General features: G+C 37.7%; 1 protein-coding gene across 2 annotated transcripts in view; it reads right to left on the bottom strand.

The window, feature by feature from the left end:
- LOC136256193 (AMP deaminase 2-like) overlaps nt 1-14,526 on the bottom strand; it is a 201,193-nt gene that overhangs the window by 25,163 nt on the left and 161,504 nt on the right. For both annotated transcript variants that reach the window (XM_066049141.1, XM_066049144.1), the window contains exons 10-15: nt 12,367-12,496; nt 11,459-11,590; nt 4,663-4,725; nt 2,305-2,359; nt 1,425-1,501; nt 160-323 (exon numbers count right to left, since the gene is read on the bottom strand). In XM_066049141.1, the coding sequence (XP_065905213.1) occupies nt 160-323; nt 1,425-1,501; nt 2,305-2,359; nt 4,663-4,725; nt 11,459-11,590; nt 12,367-12,496 (621 nt within the window). The remainder of the gene's footprint in view (nt 1-159; nt 324-1,424; nt 1,502-2,304; nt 2,360-4,662; nt 4,726-11,458; nt 11,591-12,366; nt 12,497-14,526) is intronic.

The raw sequence follows: 14,526 nt of genomic DNA, 5'->3' as shown, positions 1-14,526 counted from the left end.
GCTATTTAAAAATATGTACATATGTCATAGATATTATGGGTGTTAACATCATACGTAGCTGCCATTTTACAGTCACCATCATCGATTTTGCAACTATAGTATCACAAAAGATCCTATTGTTTTACATTTGAGCCAGTTTGGGTCTAGTTATTCACTTACTATAGCCGTGGCACTTGGATCAACCATCGCACATTCTCACAATACAGTTCATTATCAACTGCCCATTCTGCCAACTTGTCCCATTCATCCATTGACCTTCCATATATGGAAATCCTCAACTCAGCATTCTGATACTTGCTTTCCTCCAGGTCTGACATCACTTCCTGTGATACAGTATGATAAAGTGGTAGGCTCAAATCAAATAGAGTAACACAATTTTCACACATTTGCAACATTTTTACCCTGAAAATTATTATCTACTGTTAACTTACCTTCCATAAAGTACAGACGAAATATTACAGCCAACTCCAATAGTATTAAAATGGTATAAAGCTCTTCCCTCTTTAGAATACTGTATAGCAGAGATCACAAAGGTGTGTATTTGTGTGCCTAATAATAGCAACCATCATCTCAAAACTTCACAACTAGTTGGCATTGTTGGATAAGCAGATACAGTAAATAAGCTTTCTGAGTGTGTGACTCAAAGTGCTTCTTGTCACTGTACTTTAACTTTTATGCATGCGTTGAGCTGGATCCTCAAAAACATTCAATAACTCATGAATGCAATTACACATAATCTTGAAATTTGGCTCATTTATAGCACTGCTTGACCCCACTAAAAATATTTCAAAATCTTTTGATTGAAATGTCCGACATAATATTTACTAAATTTTCACCATACATTTCCTATGGGGAAACCATAAAGTGTACTGTCTATTACAACCTTCTCCTGAACTTGTAATGGAGCCAAACTACACATGTCTGTTGTCGACACAAAATGTTAATTCTCTTGAGAATAATCAACTTTTCAGTTTTACATGTAGCCGTTTTTCAGGATCCAGCTCAACTTGTACATAAGTAGGGTGACTAAAGTAGGGGTTAAATGTGCACATCAAATAAAGTTCCTAGCTACATAGTTGAGTATGTAATGACTACCTTATAAAATTTCTTCCATAAACTTCTACTTATTCTCAGTGAACACATACTGTATGTACATATGTATACATATAAACATACTCATGTACTGTACCGCTCAAACGCAATGTCATCTTATGACAGTGCAAGCTGTTTTAAAAACATGCTACTTAAAGGGCGTGGCACATGCTTTACTCATGATTATTCATCCCAAATGAAACGAGATAAATACACACAAGCAAAGCAGGTGCCACGCCCTTTAATTAGTGAGTTTTTGATTGCTCACTCTCGCGAGACAACATTGCGCATGAGCGGTAGCATACATGCTGTACTTACATACACATACTAACTTTGATAAGATATGCAAAGAACTGTCCACGGATGTAGTTGTCTGTTTTCATAAATATCTCCCTCATTGTACTATTACCTACAAAAATTAGACAACTGTATTAAAACCAACTGAACCATATATCACTAGTATAAAATGTGACCGTCTCAGCAAAAACCCGACTTGTTCGCACAAGCATGCGTATTGAGAAAAACAAAATTTTAAAAAAAATCGTAAAATTATGCATACTACAAAGAAAAATACGCAAATTTTTATCGGGCCAGTACTCAAAGAAGGAAGACTCAAATCGATTAAAACTATACACCATCTTATTCGCCTGCTCATGGAGAATTAGAAAATCTTTCAATGGTATGCATGTCACGTGCATTTGTTTACGATGCAGTAAACATAAACAATCGTTTCTTCTACCAAACTGCTTTCATATCCATATGACAGGGCTAACACTATACCTTGGCTGATGTGCTGATCCATGGTGAACATTTTAAGCCAAATTGCAACATTGTAAGACTAATCCAAACGGAAGTTATAACTGCAAATGTAAGCGCCTGTAGTTTATTTTCAGTATAGTTGCTGTACAAATCAATTATCTTACTCTTCCTACTGTCTAGTACTATAATTTCAAAACTACACACCACAGAAGGCTGAAACGTTGGCGATCCATTCCTTGGACACTGCTAATAATGCTGAGTGTATAAAAAAAATTTTTTTAATTGTGCGAACAAGTCGGGTTTTTGCTGAGACGGTCACAAATGTCATCAAGGTCATCCATAGCAACATGTGAACATATCAATTTAATAATAACAAAACATACAGTGTACATACTGTATCAATATACGTACATACAGTACATTCACATGTACTCTAGACAGTACAGTACATACCAATTGGATTATATTTCAAATTAAACTTGTCAAATCGATGAAATGTGTTTCTATCCTACAAAATGAGAAACATACTTTACAACAGTGTACACATAAACATGTATTAACTACATATATATATACATATATATATATATATATATATATATATATATATATATATATATATATATATATATATATATATATTATGTCACAACATGTTATGGTGATATAGACTGACACACATACTGTACTGTACATTAATAATTACAGACTTTAGTACATTATGAAATCGAAATTTTGTAATAAACATTAAATTATTACTAAATTCATTAAATAAGTTGAAAACAAGGGAGAATAGAAATTTTGAAACACACACTGTAGGAGAGTGCTTAATCAAGACACACAGGCAGCCTAAGAAAGCTGGTGCGGTATATTCACAGGAAGACGGAAAATGTGATTTTCACCCATTCACAGTTCTTTGATCCTTTACATAAATAAAAGGAATTTTACAGACTTGCCTGCCTGGAAGGGAAGTCGACATACCAACTTTGTAGGAAATAATTTCAGCCAATTCTGAGACACAAGCAACCTAAGTTTTGGTTTTTCTTCATCTTCCTTTGCTTCTTTTTGACCACTTTGCAAAAATCTTTATAAACAGAAATGTGTAATCCTGAAATTTTGCAATCTTAAAGGGGTAAGGTCTGTAGGCAACCAGTGCCTGCAGCTCACTATATGCACATGTACATTAATAAACTTATAGTGTCTGAAAGTTGGTTGGTGGTGGAAGTTTGTGGCATTTGCTATTAGGGCATAGATGATGATAAGTACAGTGATCCTGTATGTACGTACAAGTAAGTGCCTTAAAAACTACAAATACTTATGCACAAAAACGAAGTGGCAATAACACCCCTCAAGCCAGCCACATGGTTAGTACAATATTTTATAATTTACGCAGTCCTTCTTTATAGTAGAGCGGCCAAGCAACAAATTTTGATGAAATCGTTCACTTTGTGATAAAAGTACCAAATTTTCTGTGGAAGTTGAGGAAGGTATACTAAATCATTTGAGATACGGTGCCACATCAAAATCATTGCCTTAAGGCATGTTTTGAAACTTTTAAACTAGGATATAAGCCCATTTCTAGCTGGTCAGGATACCATACAAGTACATTCAAAATCTTTGTTTTCGCTTAAATAGTATGAATGTATCTCAAATTTACAGGTATAATCAGAAATTCTTTCAAAATGTGGTGAAATAACCTGTATTTAAACAATTCTAATGGAACCAATATTTCAGTGTTAAAAGTTAACCCTTAAACCCGCAGATAACTTTTCGGAAATGCATGTTTACACAGTATGGGCATGCATGGTGACACTAGGTGGGGTAACTTAATTCTTACGGCCTACAAATACACATAGATTAAAAGTGTGTTTACTGGGCTACTTGGAGAAGGTTAAATGAACACTGTAACTACAGTGGCTTACTTGTTATGAAGTGGTGAACAGCGACGAGTCACGTCTCCATGTTTCTAAATTCTTGCCATGTGTTTAATTTTGATTGTGGGTTTACTTACGTGAGTCATATATGGCCTGATACAAAATTTAACGACAAATTGAATGGAAGCTGTTGCAAGGCGATAGGATCAACTACCATCGAGTTATATTAAGGTATGTAAAGGGTTTGCATGTTTCCTTACTGTAAAGTTATTTTCACGGTTAGTTTTGGCCTCACCATTTAGCGTTAGGGTACCACCGTAGGTATCATTTTAATCCTTGCTACATCACAAGTAGAATGACGTAAATTGTATAGCCATAGGATGGACACTTTGAAGGTACAGCGCTTTGTGAAAGGCATGCGTATTTATTAAGTTTAAATCCAGTTTTCTGGATTATGTGCGTTTAAGGGTTAAAGGTACAGGTACAATCCAATAGAAGTAATATATTGCACATCTATGGCTTCATACACTGTGATACTCCTTGTTTTTTAACATGGCAATCTAATTAGGATGCAAAGTTCAGTATATTTACAACCGAGCCAACTCACTGCACTTCTATGGCTTCAACAATACATTTTCTATCGATTTTACTTTTCAGTTTCTTTGAGTGTGATACAATTGGTGATTTTAATGGTACCATACTAATATGAAATAGTATGTTGTAACAAGTTTGGCGCTTTTATCAAAAAGTAACCATATTTTTGCTTAGCCACTCTACTATTATGGAACTATTGCAATCATTTATTCTCAAATAGTACTGCCTTTGACACTTTGTCCTGTGCCATTTTAATCACAGCCTTTCTTTCCTGCTGTTTTATTTACCAGTAGTTTGTCAACTACATAAATAACTTCACAACACAAGTGTCAACAGTTCTTACAGCATGAACATCAAGGTTGTCCACATTCAAGTCATATGCTTCCAATTGCAAATCATCAAACACCTAAAAATGAAATTACATAACATACTGTAATACACACCCACATGTATCTTAGTACTGTATAGTAGGGATCATGGAAGTTGTAAAGAATATTACCTAAAAACCAGCCTCACTTTTCCTTCGTAACAGCTAACCAACCCCATAAATGTATTCAGAGTCACCCCAAACCCTTCCAACAAGTTTCTTTTAATTTTCTGCTGACTGACTGCCTGATTGATTCCTCCAGCCAAGCATCTGTAACTCGGCTATGGATTGATATCTTTACTGTTCAACTTCGCTTTGCTTAAGACATCCCTTTTCACTAACCTCAGCACATTTCCACATGTGGCCCCACATATGACATACCACCATGCAGCCATGTTTTGTTTGCCATGCACTTGTGCCTACATGGTACACAATATACCATGAGTGTGTATTATGCCATATATGATGGCACTAAAACACTGGCTACAGGTGGACTAGACCCTTCTCGATTCTAAGTCAAAGCCTATCAAGTTGATATAACGCTGTAATTATGCACCTGTAGGTATGTACAGGTATTCACCTTACCTGGCTTCTTGTTTCTGTAGGTTGATAACCACACTTTGTTACTCCTTTCCTCTATCGATGTCTTCATAAGCTGAACATGCCTACTACCGTATAGTAAAAAACTTTGACGGTAAAAAAGTTTGGCAAATGCCCACAGTTTGAAAATTGACGGAAAAAACATTGACGATTGGGTGGCTTTTGTGAAATTACGTAATGGCGTACGACAAGGCACATGGACTCTCGTAAACTGGTTTGGTCAAACCGGAACCACGTGCTAGTGAAAGCGTGTAGTTTGCTGTAGTCTCCTGCGATGCCAAGATCGTCGTTTCGTTTTTCAGTGGACTCTAGCAGCAGAGGTTATCATGAGTACCAAAGTATATGGCCGAATCCAACCGCATACGATGAACTTTTATGCGAACGAGAACCTGGAAATAGTCACGATACACATGCCGTTGCCATCAAGAAATATATTTCTGGAGTACTGTCGACTGTGGGACACGTTCCTAGGAAGATTTCTAAAGTGAGCTCAATCTTTATAAGGCGTGGTGGCACGATTCAGTGTAGGGTAAATGGGCACCGACGTTATTCAGCTGACCTTGAGCAAGGAGGATTAGAAATTCCTTGTATTTTAACCTACATTATAGATGACCAAAAGGAATGGGCAAAGACACAGGAAACCATCAATGTAAAGTTGGGCATAAAAAATGCAGATTGTGTGGATGATTTAGTTAATTTGGACTTTCTTGCTAATGCCAGTGCTGAGTCAACTGCACCGCCAGTTGCTATGGAATCTATAGATGGGTCTGTATCAATGGTGGATTTAACTGCTCAATGCAGCACTCAAGATCAGGTTGATCAGTCACCACCAAAAAAGAAGCCAAAAAACTTTTGTGAAGAAGACATAATAATGGGCCAAGAACTCTCTGATCTTGAGATCAATCTTTCACAGGAGTTGCTAAAAGCTCAATATCCAAAAGTGAGTGGACTTCAGTCTACACTTTTTCAAGAAAGAAATCAGCTTTTTCCAAATGGTTTCCTCACTAACTGCATCCAAATTGTTCACTGTCAAGCAAGGCATCACTGGGTTACAGCTTCGACTATAAACTGCAAGTTAGGTGAAGTGAAGGTTTTTGATACGTTGTTCAATCACTGTGATCAAGAAACAACTGGAATAATTCACAAACTCTTTGCTACAGCAAATTTTCCAAAGCTCCCCATAACAATGGGACGTTGTCAAAAGTAGAAAGGAGGGATGGATTGTGGGCTGTTCTCTATTGCTAATGCTACAGCCTTGGCTTTTGGATTACACCCAAGCAAGCAAAAGTATAAACAGTCAGCAATGAGAATGCACCTAGTCCGCTGTTTTGCTGCAAAACAAATGACTCCATTTTCAGGGCATGCAATTAAATAATGTGGATATATACCCCACTACTTCTCATACTTTGCTATAGTGTATGTTATGATTCATTAAATAATTTATTGCATTATCATTAAAATCAAATACTGGTTGAGTTAAAGTAGAATTCCAGCTTCCCTGAAGCCATTTATAATGATGTCAGGTTTGCTTTTAATGTAGTCATAGCAAGATTTCATCCACCCAGCTCCCAATGGCTTGACTGTGCTAAGTTTTAAATCAACAGGTTCGTGTTTCGACTCTCCTTGCAACTGTGTACATACTTTCTTGGCATACCAGGTCAGAAACTCGTTTCGTAAGTGAGATTTCACTGATTTGTTCACACTCAAATCTAGTGGTTGCAACCTATTGGTGCAGTTTGCTGGAACCAATACAACATTAATGTTATTTTGATCGAGGAGAGTGAGGATTGCATGAGTACACTGGGCTTTGAAATTATCAAAGGTAAGCAATGCTGGATAATCACTAGCAAGCTTTAATTCTTCCCTCTTCTTATGGATGTATGGTAGAGTAATGTACTCTTTCATCGTGTCCTCATTTGACCAATGATTAGCAGAAAATGTTATGTGCCAATCCGACGGAAAGTCATAATGTGGAAGGCAACGTGTTGTTTTCCCTTGATAAACTAATTGAGGTGGCAAAAACTCTCCACTCATGGAACCGGCAAAAACAGCAGTTAGCTGTCTTTTGTCGTCTTTGCCTACCAATTCAACCCGTTTTGCCCCTTCTTCAGCCATCGTCCAATCTGAAACTGGAACATAATGTATTCCAGTTTGATCAAAATTAATTATAAGCTCCTTAGGAATTTCATCCATTGATACCACTACCTCCATGTCTAAAACGTAGTCTCTCTTGATTTCTTCAAAGTCCTCAACAGAGATTTTAGCTTTTGTTGTAGCCTTCCTCCTCACAAACCCCATTCGCTGTAACAGATACTTTGCCTATCCTTCTGTCAAAGCGATTTGTTGTAATAAGTTGGCATCTTTGTGCATGAGTATACCCTCAGCACTAGCTATAACAACAGCAGTGTTGATAACAAGGCCCTTAGCTCTTAGAACCCCAACATACTCCCTGACCTGTTTATCGAGTTCTTCACCCAGCTTGAGTGGTCGTCCAGTCTTTTTCAGACAGAGTTCTCGTGATTCTTCCTGTTCAGAATCGTCATTCACAGTGCCAACAGATTCATTATTTGCCAAGTCTGCCTTATATTTATTCTTCCACCTCCTAACAGTAGGTTCTTTCAAAGACGCAAATTGATCAGGGTATTTGCTGGCAAAATATCTCATCGAAGCGGTTGTTCTAAACTGTGCCACTCGCTTTGCGATAGCAAATCTTTGGGCATCACTCACTTTTATGTAGTTACCCTGCTGGAATCAGCATCACTGGAGGATTTCGTTGACAGCGGAGGTTGTAGCTTAGACGATACCCTTTCATGGCCACTTCGATTGCTCCCGGTGGAACTTTGCTGCTTAACGGTCCATGTGGAGCAGGTAGAGCAATATCTTCTGTCTTCTCTTTTGGTAGCGGTTTGAAATATTGAAGGATAGACTTCATCACAATCCGTCAACGTGGCCACTCGATTGTGATCATGTGATAACTGAAAAAAAAAAAATGGCGGTAAAAAACTTTGGCGAATCGAACCTTATTCGCCAAATTCGCCAAAGTTTTTTACCGTCAAAGTTTTTTACTATACGGGTATACCGTGGAGGAGACTTCAAATTATCAAGCTGTAGTTCTTTTTTGCTATGTACAATTCACTGATAACTACATTAGCAGTAAAAAAAATCCTTTAGCATTTACTTAGCATTTTAAAAAACGCAATGAAAATGCTCCTCTTAGAGAACGTGAATGTAATGCAAATGCAATGCAGCAACTGCAATACAAATGCATCACCAGAAAAAGGGGCTATATGGTGACACAAACCTCCATCAAACTACAACAGTATAGCCATTGTTAACATATAATTTAGCTAATAGTCGAACATCATGATGATTATTGTTATAACTTATGTAGCTGTAATTTGTCTAATAGCAAGTGAATGGTGTTTACAAACAAAAACTACACCTAGCTTGTACACTATCCAATGGCTACTATAGTGTATATAGCTGATCCTAACCCATGTGTGTCTATTTCTTTTTGCTCAGCTAGACCACCATAGCTTACTTTGCCAGTAGCAACGAAGGGAAGAGGAATTACAGCCAACTGGGTAACCTATTGGCCAAGATGAAACTCTCCATTCCTATATAATTAAAAATATTCATTTAATTTACTGTATTATACAAGTACACAAAAAATATGGAATTTTTAGGGACCATAGCACATTAATAAAAAGTACTGAAACAAGCTGGAGTAGTTAGAGGCGTACTGATAAGGATTTTTCTGTCGCACCGATATCTGATTAATCTGTACCTAAAAGGGCCGACACCAATTATACCGATCCGATTATTGTACGTATAATAATCTGTAAAGTGTACAATAGAATTACAGGTGTATATAGCTACTGCATGATGCATATTCTAATAATCTTTAGAAAAAACAGAAGTGATGTACAGTAACTATAAAGCGCACCTATACCTGTTTGGTTGGTATGGCCTCTATTACACAACCCAGACAATTAGGCATCACAAATATATTAATACATGCTCCCTTACTCTGTGTTTTGATTAGATATCAAGATGGCTACTATACAGATTATCAGTTTAGCTTTCCTGTGGTGCAGTTCTTATTGTAAAAGTGTAACAGCTGCCATTTTCAGAAGATCTGGGCAAGAATATTTTAACACAAATTGCAGTACTTACACGAACAGCCATGGCTTCTCGTAACTTAGCACTTTTATGAAATAGTATAAAGAGGCTTTCTATTTGTTTATAGTGAGCAAAAAGGCTTTTCATTGCTGCAAATAATGGCACTTATATTTTCCATGCAAACTATTGGCAGCGATATCGGTTCTCAGAGCGTTTGTGCCAATTATCGATATGGTAGAAATTGTTATATCAGCAACCGATCTGATCACTGATCCGGTTATTGGTGCATCTCTAGGAGTAGTGCATGATATTAAATCACAGTAAAATAATAAGTGTTATATCCCTACAGTGCATTTCCGTTATGGTATCTAGGGATATAACACTTATTATCATGTACTACTCCAGCTTGTTTCAATACCTTGTATCAATGTGCTATGGTCCCTACTCTAGTTGAAAAATCCAAATTTTAGTGTACTTGATGTTTAACTTTTTTTTATTGTAACTGGTGAACCCACGCATACCACATCAAAAGAAAGAAATGGCACCGCGTGACCCAGCTATCAATTATTGTCTGAAAAGTGAAGTATCCATTACGCTTTGTTGTCAGCTACGTATGTTCAACCCATTACACAGCAGTATCAATCAATAATTGTTTGAAAAGCACCGCTGCATTCAAAGTAGCCACTATGAAAAATACGAATGATTTCTGTTACGAAAGGAAGCCATCACGTGCTACTGCTAAATCAACACTTCAGTAAAGATGAACAGGACACAAAGGAGGACACTGGTAAGTCCATGAAGAATGCATTGTATGTACTTCGGTATGCCAAAATGCACCTCTTGGGCCGAAGCAACATCGAACAGTGAAAAAATCAAACCCGTAGCTTTAGCTGTTATCAAGTCACGCTTGTCTGAAGGCATCAGTCAGTCAGTCACTCAATCAGTAGAAAATTCCGTTAAATAACATACTTTAAAAAAAAATCCGTATCAACTTGTTGATGGCTTTTTGGGTTGATCTGAAGGCCTGTTTGGGATTAGTTTTACGTAACCAATACCGCCTCATTGTCTGGGAAAAATGAGGCTGCTTTTTGGTTAATGTTTTTTAATTGGCCATGCCTACTCCTCTGTGGTCCCTACTACACAGTACTATCGTACTGTATGATTAACATCAGTATGAGGAACTTTCTTTTATGTAGCCGCTTAGCGGCTCTGACACTACACTTCATAAAACAAAATTTCACTGTTTAAATCCCCCATGGCCATGCCCACATAGTAATTTGGCAACTTGGACTTGGACTTACACTTTTACGTTAGCTTAACCATTTCATATCTCTTATGGCAGCCCTTATGGATGTATCCTGAGCAGTATAGTTGATGACTAACTCAGCTGCCTTGTAGACTTTTAAATCCCGTCACAGCCTGTCAGTGAACAAATCGCTTATTAAACTTTCGATAGATATGTCATGCAAATTATTTCAAAATATTTGTGTGTGTGCGTGCGTGTGCATGGTACATAGTTTTCAGTCCAGACTTGGTCACTCAGTAGGCTTTCCTTGCTGGTCACTATAGGTGCTCTCGACAATATAGGAATGCACAAAAGCACAAAAAATATTGTTATATGATTGCTATAATCTGATACATCGACCATCACGCTGTGTTTTATTAATTTATTAGTTAATTTCCAGCTTTCCTTCAATGCTCCATAAACTGGCAAGACTAAAAACGCATGGAAACTGCAACTCAAATTAAATGCAGACCACAATGCAAACACACTGTTTACGAGAATGCAAAGGAAACACAGAAAAACCAAACGTAAACACAAATGCAACTACGTATTTATGGCTGCTACTGTAATTGCTTGGTTTCAATTTCAATCAGATGAGTATGAAAAGACAAACAAATACACACATACGTACATATATACATACATTACATACATACACATTTTCGCAAAACATTTTAAGGAAACCATGCAGGCACGCACCCACACCTGGGTCTGGCTGTGAGAGCATGTCTGGTTTGACAAAAACACACTGTGCATATGCATCACCTGCTTCAGTGTACGCTGTTCCCCATTTTTATTAGTGACCACCATGTCACGTTGTGTCTTCATCTGTTTCTTTATGAATCGCAGCAAATGTTTCTGGTTCATACAGGATGCTGCATGTACGTGAGTATCCACCTGAGGATTAAAATAATGTATAAAAACACTAGTATAGTGTAACCAGGAGCACACAATAGCTGCAAGGCACACACTACTGGTATGACATTATTTAAACCATCACTAAATGCCAAAGTGTCAATATAATCTTTATGCACACATTTATGCATACACACCCAACAGTTTCACTATCAGACAGTACAGAGATAAATAGATAGGTGATGGATAGATGAACAGACAGATACATTGATTAACTGATAATTAATATAGTACATACAAAACAAACACACAGAGTGTATTTAATTTCTAATCAATGTAGGAAGCCAGGCATACCCACAACTATTTAGCAGCTAGCTGTGAATGGAATTACAAAGTAGAGCTATGAAACTGTACAGAATATTATAACTGGTTACTGGGCAAATCATACGTAACTGCCAGTTATCCGGTTAACTGAACTTTACGAAATTTTCTCTAATTGTTATGCTGAAGTTAGTTTTTAAGCTACATGCACCTTAAAAATTTATAGTATACTGTAGTGGCCAAAGTAATGGCCAACATGCCATTATATGTAAAGCTGAATCTTACAACAAGTGTGATATCAATGTTTAAGAATGAAAACCATACATTCTTGAATAAATACAATGTATATCAGAGATCAGTTATCCAGTTATGAGAAAAAATAACTGATAACTGAATTTATAAAAATAAGTGGTCGATTAATCAGTTAATCGGTTAAGTTTCACAGCTCTATTACAAAGTATACTGCTATATCACTGTAATAATATACGTAAATATACCTTGCGGACATTGTAGAAGTCACGATGTGGCACAGATTTTTGAGCAGCTAATTCTCTCAATTCGTTGAGCAAAACATGGAGATTGAAGCGAGCCTCCAAATAGCGTAGACGGCGATAACAGAATGACTTGCTAATAATAGAAATACCACACAATATGTGTTATTGTCAATATTACATCAAATGCCTAGGGGTTTACTCTACAATAAGATACAGTATTTCTCAAGGCTGAATGGCAGTATAACAATTTAGTATCTCAGTATATCATGGAAATATATATGCAACTACTGTATATGGAAAACAAGTTGACGTGATGCTACTTCTAAAAACCAGGTGTCCATGTAGTTAATATCTTATTCTAGGTAAATGGGCAGTAAATTAACATAACTAAAACTTGAACTGCAGGCTAAAGGGTGTTAACTTGAGGCAACATCTTTTTGCTCCATACAGATCAGCAGGCACCATAGTATAGTATTTCAAATAACTCCAGTGCATGATTGATAAAAAGCAGCTTGTGGAGACGAGAGGATTACTTTACCTGTTTCTGCAAGAGCTGTATCAGAGCAACAGCTTGCGCTTTTGTCTCCGATCAGATAAAGTTTCCTATTGTGGACCCTTCAGTTCCTGGCATTATAATGTCCACTCTAGCTGGGGAATAGTACCTTACTTTGGTATGCGCCATGGATGGACTACTGAATCATATCCAAGTACTTGCACCTGTTCAGGCAGTTACAGCCAACCTCGACACAGTTTCTCAGTCAGGCAACCAGCCACTTACTTACCTAGTATCATCTCACTGTCAGGTCTACCATACAAAAGGTCCGTCATGATACAACTTAGCATCATCAAGTAACTACTGGACCCTGACAACAATAGTGGCATGCTGCAGCTCATGGACTACGTGTTGGTTTCCTGTCTCTGTTAGCTATTTGGTGTGGCATGGCCACAATACAGAGGGGGGGGGGGGGGGGGGGGGGTGTAGTTCAGTATTATGGATAGTGTGTTCCCACCCTAGTTCCATGGATAACATGTTCTATCTGTTTTCAGTTCCCTTGTTATGTTCCTGTTACGAATGGTTGGGGAATTTAATCTCCACCACTTGGTATGTTCTATCCCTCTCCCCCCTCAGCCCTTCCATTCTGTGGATTTAAAGCTACTAAAGGCATGATGACATTTACCAAGGCGTATTGCTGATGTGAACACTTGACCACCTTCCACATATTTATATATGGATAGATGTCAGCTGTGGTGGACGATGGGTCCCTGTTTCAGATATCATGGTCAGTTGTGTGTTCAGTTCATGGATGAAGCATCGGGCGTCACACTCTCACCCAGCTCATGAATAACGTGCTCCTATTGCAGTCATTTAGTGCAACATGTCCATGATGATGTGTTCCTATGTATTTCACCTATTCCAGTTTACAGATAGTTCTCCTATTTTGGTATTGGGTGTTACAGTCCTATTAGTTGGACACCAAAACACATTATCTGCTAGGCTCATGGATTGCACACACCCAATAACCAATTTAGAATTATTTTTGCCCTTGGAGCTGAGACAATGAGCACTTTCCATTTTGGAGCTGAGATGCATATAGGCATGGTGCCCCAATAGCTGAGATATACATTAGCACTTTGTACTGAAGTTGAGATGGGTATGCTATACCCAATAACTGATCTAAAGCACTTCAAGATGGACACGCTGTACCCAGTAGCTGAGATATAAGTGTTCCTCTATTGGAGATGAGATGGGTATGCTGCATCCTATTGCCGAAATAAAAGCATTTTCTATTGGAGCTGAGATATAAGTGTTCCTCTATTGGAGATGAGATGGGTATGCTGCATCCTATCGCCGAAATAAAAGCATTTTCTATTGGAGCTGAGATAGTTAAGAGCACTTTGTCTGTGAACTGAGGTAGCATGGCACCCATTATCCTGACATGAGCTGGGATGGGCACGCTACACCCAAAAACCAAGATAGAACACATTTTCCATGAGCTACGTAAGATGACTGGTGTCCATCCCAAAATTTGGAAAGTATGTTGCTGTTTCAGTTTCTGAACACAACTTTCCTTATCCCAGGATGTTTCTGTCACAGATATTGGTTGGAGTGTATCTCTCACCTTAGTTTGCATGTACATAATTCGTGGGCAAATAGGAGCGGTC

This window comes from Dysidea avara, chromosome 1, assembly GCF_963678975.1.
Source record: "Dysidea avara chromosome 1, odDysAvar1.4, whole genome shotgun sequence".
Classification (NCBI taxonomy): Eukaryota; Metazoa; Porifera; class Demospongiae; order Dictyoceratida; family Dysideidae; genus Dysidea; species Dysidea avara.
The sequence above is the reverse complement of the archived record's forward strand: the minus strand, read 5'-3'. Positions and strand labels throughout refer to the sequence as shown.